The sequence below is a fragment of the Acyrthosiphon pisum genome, chromosome A1 (genome assembly GCF_005508785.2).
Source record: "Acyrthosiphon pisum isolate AL4f chromosome A1, pea_aphid_22Mar2018_4r6ur, whole genome shotgun sequence".
NCBI lineage: Eukaryota > Metazoa > Arthropoda > Insecta > Hemiptera > Aphididae > Acyrthosiphon > Acyrthosiphon pisum.
The window spans coordinates 1,439,963-1,456,738 of NC_042494.1; the positions used below are offsets into that span (position 1 = coordinate 1,439,963).

At 32.9% G+C, this 16,776-nt stretch overlaps 1 protein-coding gene across 3 annotated transcripts in view; it reads right to left on the bottom strand.

Annotated features, from left to right (window-relative positions):
• Window positions 1-16,776, bottom strand: part of LOC100158939 (protein patched) — a 28,224-nt gene that overhangs the window by 3,486 nt on the left and 7,962 nt on the right. Inside the window, exons 1-13 of one of the 3 annotated variants that reach the window (XM_008181469.3) lie at window positions 9,463-10,192; window positions 5,194-5,386; window positions 4,925-5,132; window positions 4,786-4,855; window positions 4,628-4,725; window positions 4,447-4,564; window positions 4,274-4,366; window positions 1,422-1,543; window positions 1,196-1,343; window positions 946-1,083; window positions 723-881; window positions 532-627; window positions 61-468 (exon numbers count right to left, since the gene is read on the bottom strand). In XM_008181469.3, the coding sequence (XP_008179691.1) occupies window positions 61-468; window positions 532-627; window positions 723-881; window positions 946-1,083; window positions 1,196-1,343; window positions 1,422-1,543; window positions 4,274-4,366; window positions 4,447-4,564; window positions 4,628-4,725; window positions 4,786-4,855; window positions 4,925-5,132; window positions 5,194-5,386; window positions 9,463-9,543 (1,932 nt within the window). In that variant the 5' untranslated portion in view covers window positions 9,544-10,192. Of the gene's footprint in view, window positions 1-60; window positions 469-531; window positions 628-722; window positions 882-945; window positions 1,084-1,195; window positions 1,344-1,421; window positions 1,544-4,273; window positions 4,367-4,446; window positions 4,565-4,627; window positions 4,726-4,785; window positions 4,856-4,924; window positions 5,133-5,193; window positions 5,387-9,462; window positions 10,193-16,776 lie in introns of those variants that run through there. The other 2 variants (XM_003242178.4, XM_001949562.5) reach the window with 2 other exon arrangements.

Consider the following 16,776-nt stretch of genomic DNA (forward strand, 5'->3'; position numbering starts at 1 on the left):
AGAATAATAATTAATAAATATAACTGAATATAAACACAATTAAGTACTTTAGTAACTAACCAGTAATAAATTTGAAGATGCTGGAGTTGGCGAATCTGATTTTTCAGTGAATTGACGCATTTGTCCATCAATTGTGCTTGCTGTTCCAAGAGAATTATTATTATTGTTAAAACATGGCCATCGTAAGTCTTCAGATGGAAAACAACAAAATATATCAATTCTTGCACTTCTTCTTCTGCGCACATCAAAGCTAATAAGTGATGTAACACCAAAAAGTGTAGTAACCAAAACAAACATTGCCAATATAGCAACCTGCAAGCAAAATGCTCGCAATGCAGGAATTGGCACAACAGAAGCAGTAATAAAAATTACTATGGTGATGAAAGATGTCATAAGTATATTTGTTCCTGTAGATTTCAACACCATTCCTACTTGTTTTTTACCTAAGTGACAACTGTATTTTTGAGTCTAAATAAAATCAAACATATTAGAAAAATATTTTTTATTTACTTTTAAAAATAAATAACTTACAGCTTTATCAAATCCATGACTTGACACTCGCTCATAACTGAACATCAACAAAAACATATTGTTTACTCCTAATGCCGTTGCAATTGAAATGACAACCTATAAGTTATAAGTTAATATATATTATGTATAATTCTATAAAATGTACATACTATACATAAATACTGTGAATAAAAAAAGATTCTTAGACTTACAGCTATAGTAGCAGAATGTATTTGAATTCCAATAAGACAACAAAAAGCAATACCAGATGCAATCGATAACAGTATTAACAGGAGACTAAACAGTCCAATGATTGCTTGAGACCTGACAGGGTCGAATAAATTTATTTGCATACACGAAACATAAAGTAGCTAAAAAATAATATATATCTCATTAAAATTGTTCTGGTTTCATTAAAAACTATAAGAAAATTACCATTAATGCACATCCAATATAAATAAATTTAGGGTCCAAAAAATTGAATTGGTTAAGTAAGTCTTTTAGTAACATTGTTGAAAATGTATGAAAATCGTATGGGACCATTGCTGTGGTTTTAAGCGCTCTTTTAACTTCCTACAATCATAAAACATATTTACAATCGATTAAAAATGTAACAAAAATGATATAATATTAGTTAATAGTTATAATATAATATTAGTTAACAATTATAATATAATATGCTAACCTCATTAAATTTCTTTTGCCACATTTTGAGGACCAAAGCAGCCTTCTCTTGGTCCCATGAAAAATGCAATACTTTGTAGCTTTGTGACCAAAATTCATACAACTCCTTTTCACCCATTAGTTGGAACACTGACTGCAATGCTTCGGCACTAAAATATTTTATTTATATTAAAAAAACGCAAATAATAAAACAATAAAATAAATATGCCAAGCACAATAAAAATTACTTTTGGATGTATCCTGTTTTATTTTGAGTAATACCACCCAACAGTAACTCTTTAGGCCAGTGCATATATTTACTAGCAAATCCATGACAACCATTGGCCAATTCTGCTCCAATGTCAGGGATCTGTAAAAGTGTAAATTTTTTATGATTTTAATATACAATCTATTAAATTAAAAATATAATTATAACATTTTTAAATATTTTACCCCTACAATAATACAACACTGTTTAGTACTTTTGTTACCTACTTGGGATTTGGGAAAATAATATAGTTATCATTTACAACAAGGATGTGGGTACAGGAAATGTGGGCGTTGATCTTGTCCCCTTTCGTAATACACTCCTTGTTAGAATAATACTGTTCTAATTATATTACATGCTTGATGAATATGAGTACCGATTAAATTTTTTTTTTTAGATGCTGGTACGTGTAGACTAACTAAAATACTCCCTAGTACACTTATCTAATGCGGTTGGATAAATTAACAGTATCTCAGTAACACAATATACCTAAGCTAAGTATAATATTATAATATAACACATGACGCCATGACAGTGCACCTAGAAATGAGTAGAATATACTTAGTTTAAAATTAAAATTGATTTTTGATGATTATAGTTATAATTTTAATTTCAAACCATTGTTGTAAAAAAAAAAATAATAAATCTTACAGTGAAAAGTTATGTACTTACGTAATATTTGTTATTGAATGAAAATTGTATTATAAAATATAACTTAATGGGAATCTTTTTTTAACATGTACGATATAAATTATAAACAAATATTAAATTATAATATAGAGTAGGGTGAGTGTAAAATTATTTACCGAGAATTTGAAATGATAAAATACTTAAATAACAGACGAAACCAAAAAGGCGAACAAAAAGTCTACCGATATTTTTTCAAATAGTAACAATTGCAAAATGTAGCACATTATGGTTAACCACGGTAGTACCTATAGTGATTGCAATATTTGAATAGTGTATCCAACGATGCATTATTATTGGAATTGGACATTGGCGTGTAACTCAATCTGCTAACTTACAACGTGAAATATTGCTTTGTGATATTTCCCATTCATATGAGGTCTTATTCAAAATATAATATGGTGTAATATAGGCTCTCCAAGAATGTGACTTAAGCAGCAGGTGAACGCGAGGACGATTTTGATTTTTTTTCTGCACGCAATGATCGGGAGGGGGCGAAGCCGTTAAATTATGATCAGGTAAAGTCATGAGCTAGTGTTACGGCTGGGGATCGGCATTCTAAGAACATATTATCAAAAAATATAAAGACGCAAGGATGAAGCTGTTCAGTGTTCGGGTTTCAATGCACTAACACACACACACACACACACAGATACACGATACACTCTCTGAAAGAGATGGGGACCTCCCATGAAGTAAACCGGCGCTGAGTTGCCATTTACACAGCACACAAATGCCAAAAATAAAATATAAAATATTATTGAGATTTATTATTGCGATTCCGCGTGCAATGTGAATGTGTCGTGGAGAAAAAAAAATTGTGTTTTTAACAAATTAGCCCACCAACATAGAGACCACCTCAAACAGCGTGTAGGCTATACGTCCAAAATCTATCCATATAATACTACTTAAATTATTTAATTACCAAATTCCGATGTTAATATTCAATTTTTTTTAGTTTTTAAATCGACAAATAATTATATGCAGTTAGTAGTATTGTAGTAATTGTATGCTTGTACGTGTGAGAATACGCCGTCGAGAACTCTTTAAAATTTTCTTACTATTTTCTTCGATTTTAGCACAGAATATTTTAATTTATTATGTAGGTAACACATGTGAAAAGAATGCTGTAATAAAAATCAAAAGTAAGGTGATATCGGTGTTTTTTTATGCGAAGGAATGCTTGGGTGCTGTGCAGCGTGTGTATTGTGTATAGCCCAAGGCCTATTACCTTATAACCATAATGAAGGCATCACCGACCAAGAATGATAGCTCCAGAGTTGCGTGTGTGGTCCTCGAGTTCACTGGTATACCGACTTCAATTACCCCGAGCACCGATGAAAAAGAAAGTGGAGGGGAGAACGAGTGAGCGAGTGAGTCTGGTTGTGTGTGTGTGTTTGGCTATGACAAGACATGAATAGGGTCCGGCAAACACAATGCCTCCCAAGAGGTCTTTGTTATGCAAATAAGTTATATATTATGTTGTCTGGGGGGCCTAAATGTTACATATTGGCTAGATTCCCTACCTAATATACGACTAACGATCAACAAGAAAAAGGAAGACAAATAACACGCAATTAACAAATCTATAGATGTTTCGAGCAAGTGAAGTTTACTAACTTTTCCTTTTAAAAATGTGTTTGACCCAGAAAATTAAATCTGATAAGAATAAATTCCAGTTTATTTTTCTACGATACAAATAAATAAATATGTAAATACGAGATATAAATGAGCGATGAGCCCCAAACACTTTGTTATCAGTGTTTACTATACCACGCTTATTTCCTATTTACGGCTATAAATATTTGTAGGCTGTAATTTAAATGTATTTATTTTTTTAATTAATTAATCAAAATATTTACCTAACATTACCTGTAAGTAAAAACGTATTTGTAAATAATACACAATATACTTAAATGACAATTTTCAGCCTTAAATTTAAAATTATTTGCACGTGAAATATAATGCAGATTACATACAATAGGTACACCTAACACTTGTACCAATCCAACAGGTTGATTTAACGATACAATTATATATTAATAGTTACAAGGTTGGGTACCAAGGTAATTTTATGCCTAACAGCAAAATTTTTGCTACATTTACTTCGAGAGGTATTTGCTATTAAATAGTTGAAAAACTCACCTTTTTTGATTTCTTATTCGGTGCTGTTTCTGGACAGTCAGGATCTTCCGGATCTAAGCATGGTTTATCTTGGTAACCCGAATTGATTCCTGCCTAAAGTTAAATTATGAACGTCGATACAAAACAATATTTTATACCAATAATATTCTAATTATATGTTTACTTCTACTTACTCGTTTCATGTACGTTTCTAACATATCAAATGGAAAATTTGTGTCTCCCATGGCTCTAATAGATTTCATTAAACTTTGAGGATTTAAATTAGTCCATTTAATACCATTTCCAACACCACTAATTACAATAAAAATCATAAGTTAAGATCATTGATTGTTAGAAGTAAAACTTGCTACTTACGGGACTATTATAGGATTTTCTGGACCCAAAAGTTTGGAACCTTCCCAAAAACAATCTAAAGGAGTAATTATTTCACAAGGCATCATATTTTCAAATATCTGGAAAAATTAAAAACTTGTTAGTAAATTAATTTTTTTATAATGGAAAAAAAAAATTACAGTATCTATATAGTGGACTTCAAAATCTGGTGGGCTCGGTGACACACAAATGTCTTTGAGACTCCATGTCCTGTTTAATGAGAAAGAAGACAATTATTATTTGTAAAAAAATCAATAGAAATAAGATCAGGTGACTTACACGTCAAAAAGGTTGACCGTGACATGAGAAGCGGCTTTAAGGAGCTGCAGGTGAGCGAGTAACGCTTTTCTATGTAGAAGCCGCTGTTGAGGCACTTCCGGAGAAGTAGCCTCTTTGGCTGTCTGTGTGACCAACAAATGTATGACGCTTTCCGTTTCGCCAAGTGCCGATTCTGAGTAACGCAATTCCGTTTCCAGACGGCCTCCAGCTATATAAATTCACAATTATTTTGAGTACATCTTACGTAACAAATAAATAGAATAACTTACACTCAACCCATAGCTGATCAAATTGAGAGTTCCTGTCGAAGGCTTTGAATCCAGCCAACAGAACTCCGAGGCCCACCAACAGTGGGAGAAAGAATACATGAGTTTTGCGATGGATTGACCTACCCAATCGCTCCAGGCACTTTTGCTCCCAAGCTCTAAACCGCACAGCGCACAAACGTCCCGAAGCTTTGCCCTGAAACCACACATCTAGTGTTATATACCTATATATTTACATGTTTAAAGTGTTTAAATTTCCGATTTTAATGTTAATAATAGCTATCAAAATTCAAAACTGCATTGGATATTTGGATATAATATATAAAATCATTAACGCTTGTTAGTGGTAGCCGTATATAAGATAAAACAACATTTAAACAGGTATATTAGACAAGAGCAAAACATACGATATTATAGTACCTACATAATATTAGCGTTTAAGTAAAATATCTAGTAAAATATGAGAACCCCTGTTTCGAGATCAGTGGGAGCAATGTGCCAGCTGGATGTTACTTCCTCAACGCTCGTGTATACGCACACATATACACACTCACACACACACACGGAATATATCCATATACATAGGGACAACATTGTGTTGTGTGAAATCATGAGGACCACCCAGACACCTCAATCACAGGGAAAAGGAGACTGGTTGCAACATATAATCATTCCTGGTAGCAATAGGCCGCCCCAGTACTGTGTATTGTATGTAATATAATGACAGTTTTAAAAACATATGCCGAACACTTAGGATTTGGGTCAAAAAATAGTAACTACATTAACCTTACTGTTTTAAAGGCTAGATACTTATACATTATTACAACTATACTTATATCATTACAATTTAGGCGCATATAACCATTTTTAAAAGCGGTTATTACCTGTATAGTATATATAGGCACGTTTTTAATCCACATTTAATAGTTTATTAAAAAAAAATTAAATAATATAATTTTGATAAATAGTTACAATACATTTTGGAATATTATTAACAGCGACGATCATCTTATTGTGGTGATATTTTTTTCAATATGATAATAATTAATTCTGTAATCTATGTCCTATATAGTTTAGTTTGTCGTACTGGTATTACCTATACCATAATGTACCACTTATATTAATAAACGAGTTTAAAAGTATATATAACAACATTCCAATGTCAAATTATACTGTGACATAAAAATTATATTATCAGTATTATCTTATAATTAAAATATCATGGATTCAAATTTTCTATGTATACTGACATACTGTCCTTTTCTTATCTATAGGAAAACTTGAAACTATTAGGAATTAAAAAAGTATAACAATAATAAAAAAACGTAAGTACCTAATAGGTATGGTATTTTTTTTCTAATGAGCAATGTACCTACTATTTATATTCTATGCCAAAAACACGACCAAAAAACAGCAACCATATATGGAAAACAAACACGGTGGAGGATCATTTAGTTTCATTGCGCTGAAAGCGCCAGAAGGGAAAATGTTTTGTATTATGTTAGGGATAACTTTTTGATAACCTTAAAGTTATTATTTTAGTATTTTACAAACATAATTGTAGAATTCAAATAATATAAGGTAAGGTTATTCCCTGCCTTTACCTATAGGTACAATTCGCATCTTTAATTCCAAATACCTATAGTGAAAAAATTACCATGCAAAAGGACCTCCCAAATGCTACAAATTTCTGGGTTATATTTTTATTTTAAATTTCCATACAAACATTTTTAATACTAACACACGGCACACGCTGTCACTGAGATACGAATAAAAATGTCACGAAGAACATTTAACCGACGAATGCACAAAACTACCTCTACCACCCCAGCTAAATACGCGTTATGTTCAGGGGCCCGTACTGTCTCCTACAAAAGATATACCTACTGTGTGTGATGTGTATACAAAAATATGATCACATCCACGCATAAGGAATCGCAGAACAGAAGAATAAAAATCACCCCTAAGCCCCATAAGGTCTTATGTAAGGGTCATATTATCGTTTTTTACATCATCGCTTTCTCCACCTGACAATAATATATATTATGCTACAGCGTCACCGCCTGCTTAGATAGTTAGGTCCCCGGTTGGATCCAATATCAAGATGTATAAAAAAAGGTAAAATTTATAAATCAGTTCTTTACATGTATGAACACTTAGCTGCAGGTTTGCATAAAAAACGAACTCATTTAATGCTGCACTTAAATTTAACGGACTAATCGTAGGTCACTAAATCATGTTTAAGGGACTACTATAGCTATCATAGCTCACTCTATTTATTTTTTAACTGTTTAGTGATAGTTTGTGCAACCCGATATTAATATCTGATAGTGTAATGCCGATATACCTATCATCACCGTTCACCGCCAAATGACTATATAAGTTGTATTATGACATCATGATGCAGACCTTCATGGCTGGAGAGGCGAATAATACATTTCTAGGATAGATAATTTCTGGAATCTAGTCCACGAGAGTTATTAAAATTTAACACACTACATGTCGCAAATCTCGGCGGGGAAGCCGCTGCCCACCCTGTCTCACGCCTAGCCTATGTATGACATTTGTAATGATCATTTTAAGCAGGTATAATGTAGGTATTTATCGTAGTAAAAATACAAATGAATACCGGCAGATGATAATAGGTATGAGGATATTTTAGCTATACAAATCTAAAAATGTTTAATATTAGTACGAAACACCCTTTTTTATACATAATTATTATTATTATTAGGTAACGATATTATTTAAATATTGTTTTATTCGCAATAAAACGTGTATTAACTTTTTGTATTTTGTTTAAAGACTATTAGCTTATTATTTATTAATGAAGAAGAATACCATATTAAGTAGGTGCCTAATTATTATCTATTCACAATATATTTAAGATATTTCTAAGATTTTACAACGCCCAATTATTTATTACTAGTGTATCTACTTAGAATCGCTGTCGAACGTGATTACTGATAATTTATCATTATTTCAAATTTATAATAGTTGTAGGTAGTCGTAGTAGGTAAGACGACACTGCCTTTACTGTGGGTAGGCCAAACAAGGGGCCGAATAAATATGAAACAATTTAACAGTCTCTATAGATAATATTATATTTTGTTATAATTTATCTTTCTATCGAGACGGTTTATTGTAGGTCTCTTCAACGATTCGGTATACCTACCGGTAAACCTGCGGTAAACATATGTTGGAAGTATTTGAACGTTTCAAAAGGTATATTATAGGTATAAATGTATAATATTGTATTAAATATGTTTAATGTACCGGCACATTTCCAACACAAAAGGATACAAATAGTGGATATAATAGATGGTTCCGGGCAATTTTAAAAATTTTTATTCAATTTCAAAAGAGTAAAGACACGAAACCTTACACAAAACCCAGCGGGATTAGTAGTGAAATATAATTGTAGGTAGTAGGTACACTTTGGGAGGTCTGTAACTCGTATAGATTGGACCTCGAATTACGTTTAGCGGTATACCTACTATACGCATGTCCTTTGCCCTTTAGAGCTTTAGAAAGAATTTAACAGAGGGAATTCCGAGAAATTAAATGATACGGAAATATTTCTGAATTTGGTTATTGCCTAATTATTATTCGGGTTATTATTTATTATTACTAATGGTTCACGTCATGGTTATGCGTACGTACGTAACTCAAGATCAAATTTAGGCGTTTACGCGTTTTTTTCACCATTGTAATTATTTTTTACGTCTAAAATAACAGCGAATGACAAATTAATGAAAATAACATCAACGACTGCAACGTAATCATACGACAAACGTTTACCGTGGAAATTCGATACAGCTGACGATTTTACATTTTTACGTACCGACTGACACTGGGTATATTAAGTTTTATGCGATTTTCACAATTCACGAGCGTATACCACGACATGAATGAACGGCGATTCCGTGCTAGGTACCTACCGATAACAAGAATATTATTGAAGTCACCTCGGAAGTCACAAAGTCGAGACTCGGAGATCATTGGCCCGGGAACAAGGTCGGTCGGATCGAGCCCGCTGCCCGTGGGTAAACTTAACGCTGATAACAATATTATTAAATACAGAATCTACAAAAAATAATCTTTGTGCCGACATTTCAGCGGAACCTGTCTCGATATCAGAATCCGTTGACAGTTGTATATAATATATTAATATAGTTTGTAAGCGTGCCTGCATCGCTAGTTTTATTACTTTAAGGTGTACATCGTAACCGTTGATTGAAAAAGAAGAAAACCACAAAGATTCGAACGTACCTTTTCGATTTCTCTACGTGCGACCTGTGCATCTTGAAACGTTGGCCTCACGTACAAGTCCACTGAAACTTTGTCGGACATATCTCCACTGCATCACTTTTAATCGAATGTATCCTCATTGGGAAATAATAACGATTCGAGTTTGTTCGTCATGAAAAACCGTTTCGGGGTAAACGATTTTTAAGGCCGGGAAGCGACGAGTAGTAACTATAGGTAGGTACCTAGATAGTTGTACCTACCTAGGTAACGTCGCGTATTGTGAGGTATGTATCTATATTATGTATAAATATAGGTATATTATGTCATATTATTGGCCAGACGATCACGGTGTTTCATTTCGAATGAAAATAACACTACGCGATATAATACTCGATTTTAAAACACAATCCGATATATCGAGTCGAATAATAATTAAATTACGGAATAAATCGTCACGGGACTCGGTGCATGCAATATTTACACCTATAACATATTATATTATATTATATTATATATTTATAACATTTTCGACGATATTACATTTTACGCGGACGAGCACCACGCACACGTTAGGTATAACACACGCACACACACTACGGTGAAAGAACGGCGAACAGCGGCCGTAGGCGCGCGGCGGAATGTGGACTGTGGAGAGCTGCGTTCGGCGCGGCAGTCGGATCGGAATGGGAGAAGGTTTCTTGAGACCGTTCTACAGCGCCGCCGACGAGTGGGCCCGTCACGGTGGTCTCGGTCTCGGGTCTGCGGCGGCGGTGGCGCGGCGGGCCGGCGGCAGATGGCCGAATTTCTCCCACCACCCGGCAATATTGTGGCCGTGGTTATAACTCATGGTTGGCGGCATCATGTACACAATATTTTAACGTACGTATAGAATAATACGGAATATTGTAGCCCGTAGTCTCAGTTGTAGTGGTGGTCGGGGCCGTCGTAACAGTGCCGGCACGGTACGCGGCGGACATTACCGTGCTGGTCTGACGACACAACGTCGCAAGTAGCAGCTGCAGCAGGCTGCTGCATAGCAAGCTGCTGCTGCACACACGGCGATAATGAATACAATCGAAGGCGCGCGCCCGGCTTGCTTTTCCTCTGTGGACCGCCGCAGCCTCATCTGCCGCCAAACGCAATTTTAGTCACCTCCGATGCGACAGTACGACCAATGCCGCCGTGCGTTCGAAAACACGACTTCCGCGCGCGCGACCACCCGAATGGTAAACGGCTCTCCAGTCTCCGTTCGAGCGATGTTATATTAATAATAATAATTATTATTATTAAATAATTAAAATTAGAATATTATACGAACGTGCGCTTCATGCACGGTATTACAAAACAAATAAATATGATTTTTTTGTTTATCCTAAATCATTGCACAGCTATTTTAGAGTTGCAATAGTATTAACATAAAAGTATCATCAGCTACCCATACTAGTCCTTAAAGCCGGGTTCACGCAACTACGTCGTCTACTGCCGAGTCGTGTGCCTTATATTTTATATCGTATCCCGATTAACTTTTGTAAACTTGTAACCATGGTATCCTTCGCTAACCACTAGTCTAACACTCGAAACGAGAAATGTCCAGAGTTATCGTACCAAACTTTGGGACTCTACACGACTGACGACGTACCTAGCGAGTAGCGGTGAACCTGGCATTATACTATAAACTATAAAGTATAATACTATAATATGCGCACTGCGTAGCTACCAGTTGTATAGAAAAACGTAAATAAATTTGTATTTATTTTTGTGAAAACAGCACCAACAAATATATGTCGAGCGCACGTCATGATGACATGCACTCAAGTCGTCAAGTGTCTCTCCTACCCAACAATTACTATTGCAATAAACAACATTATAATGTACCTACTTATGTAATATTATACTATAGAAACTGTTATGGACAACTGATTTTATCTGCGTTGTTTGAAATTTTGAAATACAGAAACGGCAATCTGTGTGCACGATTTTTGTAATAAAATTGAAATAGCTGTTAAGGTGAGGGGTGTAGGGAGGTAAACTGCCCCTAGGAGCAGAATAAATTTAAGGAGAGAGGTATAACCCCTCGACTGACGACTTGATCATGGCTCCCGAAAACAAACACCAATGGGCGCACATATTTTAATTTACTTTAAGATGCTTAAGACAATAAAATCTTAAGGCTCAGCTACACCATTAGATTAGTAGATTTTAAAACAAAAAACCATTTACTTGTAGCGCTGTACTACAGATAAATTAAAACCAAATATAAACAAATTTAATTTGTCCATATATATAGTATAATTTATAAAATAAGAAGCAAGACGAGAATTTCTAACCGATATAATGTATTTTTGTTCATATTATAACTTCAATTATAATGCTATATTATACTGCAGTATATTACTGTAATATACTGTGTGTCTGTGCTCATTAAATATTTTAATACTCATAGGCTATACAGTATATTATAGTATAAAACTATAATTACCCTAATTAATAATTTTAATAATTAAAGGATATGTACCTATATAAAACTAATACACTTTTAAGTTTTAATAACCTGCAAAACAACTATGATGCGCAGTGATGATTTGAACTGTAAGAATATAAGAAAAACAATTTACATCTTTATAAGTATAATATAATATATATATATATATATATGATGGTTAGTGAGTGTAATTGGTACTATGGTACGTGACACTAAAAATGTATATCGTCAATTAAAATGTTTAGGTAGATATCTGCCTTAGGGGGAACACGAACACCGAACACCAAATACATACCGTCCAAATGGCGCTTATTATTGCTTGATGAAACTAAAAACATACCACATATTAATACGAAACAAATTAAATTAAATGCAAACAGTTCGAGGTATCTGCTGTGGCATGTTGTAATTTTAAGTTGTCTAAAACACTAAACTAGGTGTGTCTGTATAGTTTGTACTACGTTGACTGTTGTGGTGCCGTATGACAGTTTAATAATATATTTAAGTATATTGTATGTAAATATTATCAAAACGAGTTTTTATATTCTAATTTCTTAATAATGTATTAATATCCATATACATTAGCACTAACAGCTATTATATAAAATTTCCATGTAATACACTTTCAATATTTTGACAGTCCAGCTTATATTCCAGCTTATATTCCAGCTTATATTATAGTGCTCTCGAACTTCCTCCAATGTATACCGAGCCATTTTTTATTGTATTGCTAAATATATAAATATATCCTATATGATATAGGACATTGTTGGTATAATATTATCTACTTATAGACACTTTGTGTTTAATAGAACAACACTATTTTACTTAATGTTTATTGTTCACGTAACTTTATATATATATATATATAGGTCTAGAGCTTATTTTCATAAATTACAAACATATGTTTTACACTTTTACTATCATTGGTTCATGGCATGTATGCTCAAAGTAATCGTGTACCGGGTTTTTATAATATAATGATATATGTTAACTAGTTATACACTCGCATCTTGCATTTGCATAATATGTATATATATTCAATAATCATAAACATATTAATATTATATATAGTCGAACTATCACTCCGGAGTCCGGACTATAGAAACAGCGTATTTTTCGATAAAATAATATACATCGTGTCAAATAAATAAATACGACGACAAAAAGGAATAATATTTTACACCACGTGATCGATACTCAAAATTTCGAAAACTTTGAAATTAATAAAATATTATTATATTATACATTATGTTGTACTCTATCCAATATCCTCCGAGCATCGCATCAACGCTCGTGTAGAGTACGTCTGTGTGTGTGTGTGTGTGTGTGTGTGTGTGCAGTCACCGCGGCCGCCTTGGTTGTACGTGTGCGAGGCCAACGGACCGTGTCAAATGTACCGCTTTTGACGTCGGACGCCGCCGCCGCCGATATAAATTCTTGAATTTTCCTTGCCTCGACCATCACACACATACACACAATTTCACTCTCTTACACATACAAATGCATACAAATATATACGCGTATAATATACAACACTATATATACATAGTCGTGTCTCCGTCGCCGCCGTCATTCATTGTCAGCATATAAATACGGTGTGTATTATATATATATATATATATGTGTATATATAGTATATTATATACGGTAATTTGTGATTGTCCGTTTCCAGTCATTAGGACCGGACGCACGGATGCTGCGACGGCAGCGGTCTCCGCCATATATATATAGTACACGAACAGACTTAACAGACTTATATTTTATAAAATATATTGGTACTAAGTATAATATGTGTACCTATATATATAATGTATATGTGTGTGAGTGTGTGCGCGCGTATATAATATATATGTATATTATATACTGCAGTGGTTGTCTTTGAGAGGGTTTGCCCGGGGAAGCGGGGGCGGGAACCATGTCGCCGTCGTCATCGAACTACCCGACCGGACCATATAATACTATCAACGTCGGCGACGCCAAATATAATATAATATAATAAACGCTACTTCACATCTGTCGTACACCCATATAATACACGCATAACTGCTGCTGCAGCGTCAGCTAGCGTGGTGGCCCACACCCTCAAATGTCGTTTAGAATTTATTGTTTATGCGGACGGCGAATGGGAACTATATATGACGTACAACGAATATAATACATAATATATATTATAGTAGATATATAATGGATTCTATGGAAATCTTTCGGTTTATTCCCTTGAACCCTTCTGCAGAAAACGTTCCAATAAATATACGTAGTAGAAGAGTTTGAAAGACGTATAATGCACATAAAACAGATGGGTTTTATAATACTGTTTTGTTTCTATGCTAATGACCTACCACCTACACGTCGCAAAGCAAACTTATGTATATCTAACATTGTTTTTGCTAAATGTTCCATGTGCGAGAAGCAGTCATCGTTATCCATGATGATAAATTGATAACCCTTGGTTATTGGCCTTTTAGCGCATTAAATATTATTTTTACTTGATGCGGTAATTGCTTCTAAGTTTTAAACGTCAGTAATTACTGTTTTTGTTATATATTGAGGTGCAATTGTCAACTAAGCGCATTCAAAAAATTAAATAATAAAAACAGCTAGTGGACAATGGACATATTTCTACGTCATATAATTAGCAATTATTGCTAAACTATTGGCACCATCGTCCATCGATTATATGTTTACGATAATAAACATAGTAGGTATGTTATAATAAGTATAACGTCAAATTATATTTGTGGGTATGCGTCCTGTTTGATATATTATACATATATCCACAATATCATATTACATTTAATATCTATATACAGTATACATATGCTGACCGGTGACCTGAAAGCGGACACGTTTTTTACTGTAATAATGGAAAATAATACAGTATCTACCTACCTACGTATTATTAAACGTGCGCAATGCGTCCATGGCTATAATTGAAAGCCATTGGTATATTTGGTAGTATTCATAGGTAGGACAGATAGGTATAAACTATGCGGTAGGAGTAAAAATAATGATATCGTATTCTAATATTTCTATGTATATTCTACAGATTATATAGGTAGGTACCTACAAATTTCCGTGGGTAAACACGTCGCGGCATATGTATCTGAATAAATTACCGTTGACAGACCCCCTCAGCAAGAAACATAATTTCTTTAGATATAATCAAACTATTAGTGTTTCTTTCATTATTACTATTTACCTACTTGGTAGCTATTATTGAATCATGAACTATATTTTCAGAATTAAAACAACGTATTATAATTGTATATTATTTACATAAATGATTTAGTTTTTAATTTTTATCGTATAGTTTGTTAATCTATTATAATATAGGTATATTATTTCAATACGCAATTCGTTTTCTACTGATGTATTTTAGACTTTGTAGGTTGTAAAACTTGTATTAGTTGAATTGCTATATGAAGTAATGAATTAATATTGAAATAGAAATGTTTTTACATAATATATATATTATAAAGTACCTATTATACAATTAATTAAGTAATAAGTATACACTATACACTATACAGTATACATGAGTTGAACATACCTACATTGAACGTTGTGTAGTCGGCCAAAATATTACTTATAATACCAATAATGAGAACGTTCAATAATAATTAATATTAAATTAATATTCTTTTATTACTTATTGTCTCGAATATTATTTAAATTTAAACTAAAAGTAAAGTAGGTATATAATATTATTAGAACATCAAAATAATTTAAAAATATTATGAACTAAGAAGCGTGTTTACTGTTTAACCTTTAAACGACGAAAACATGAGTTATTACTTATTAGATTAAAAGTCGGCAGACTGAAAAATCACAACATTATTGTACCTATGAAATATATACCTTTTTTAAACGTGAAATTGAATATGCGAGATTAAAGAATAGAGATTAGGTTTATGGGTTTTCTCATATTTCTTAGATATTTCTTACTTCAGTGTGGTATGATTGTAATCAAATATAGTTATAAGACATAAAGTTAATTTCTCACGCATCTATATAATACTATAATATACTCTCTTGTGATTCGTTTTTCACTCAGGTCTTGCAGGTTTGAAGTTAGTGTTACCATTGTCACATGATAAATAAAGTACAATAAACTAGAAAAAACAACTTTATTAGGATTATGTGGACTGTGATATAACGAACCAGTGAAGTTGTATAGATTTTAGATTCTGAGTGGAACGATGAATGTATTGATTTTACAATGATGTGTGTTTTTTTATTTTTATTTTAATTTTATTTTTATTTTTGTGTCTGTCATAACCTTTTAGGACAGTAAAAGTACTTGGATTTTCTTCAACAGTACCTTTTCTGATAGGAAAGTGAATCTAGTTGGTACTTTGGGGGGTCAAAAGTAACATTTTTCCAATAGTTTTCAAAAGCGCCGTCAAAAACAAAAGAAAAATTAAGGAAAAACGGGAACTTTTACGCAAAATCTGTTTTCGAGAAAATTGATTTTGGTTTTTGGTGTAACATTAAAATGAATGACTGTATTTGTTTTGAGCTGTTTACGGACAATTCCAGTTTCCAATTTAAATAGTTTTTTTTTCTATGTATGTCAATAAAACTTTATTTGTTGAGTAAAAATACTTGAAAATTTAATACAAGACTCCTACTATATTATTACAATGACATTTGAAAAATATTAAAAATCCTTAGTCACAGTTTTTTTTATTAGCATTTAAAGTTTAAAAATTGACAAAATATGGAAAAATCACGAAAATTACCTAATTATTTTGAGTTTATAATTCGTACAAATTTTTCTTTTTAGAACTAAGATTTTAAAATGTAATATAAGATTCCTTATAAGATAATCTACCTTTATCAAAAAAAAA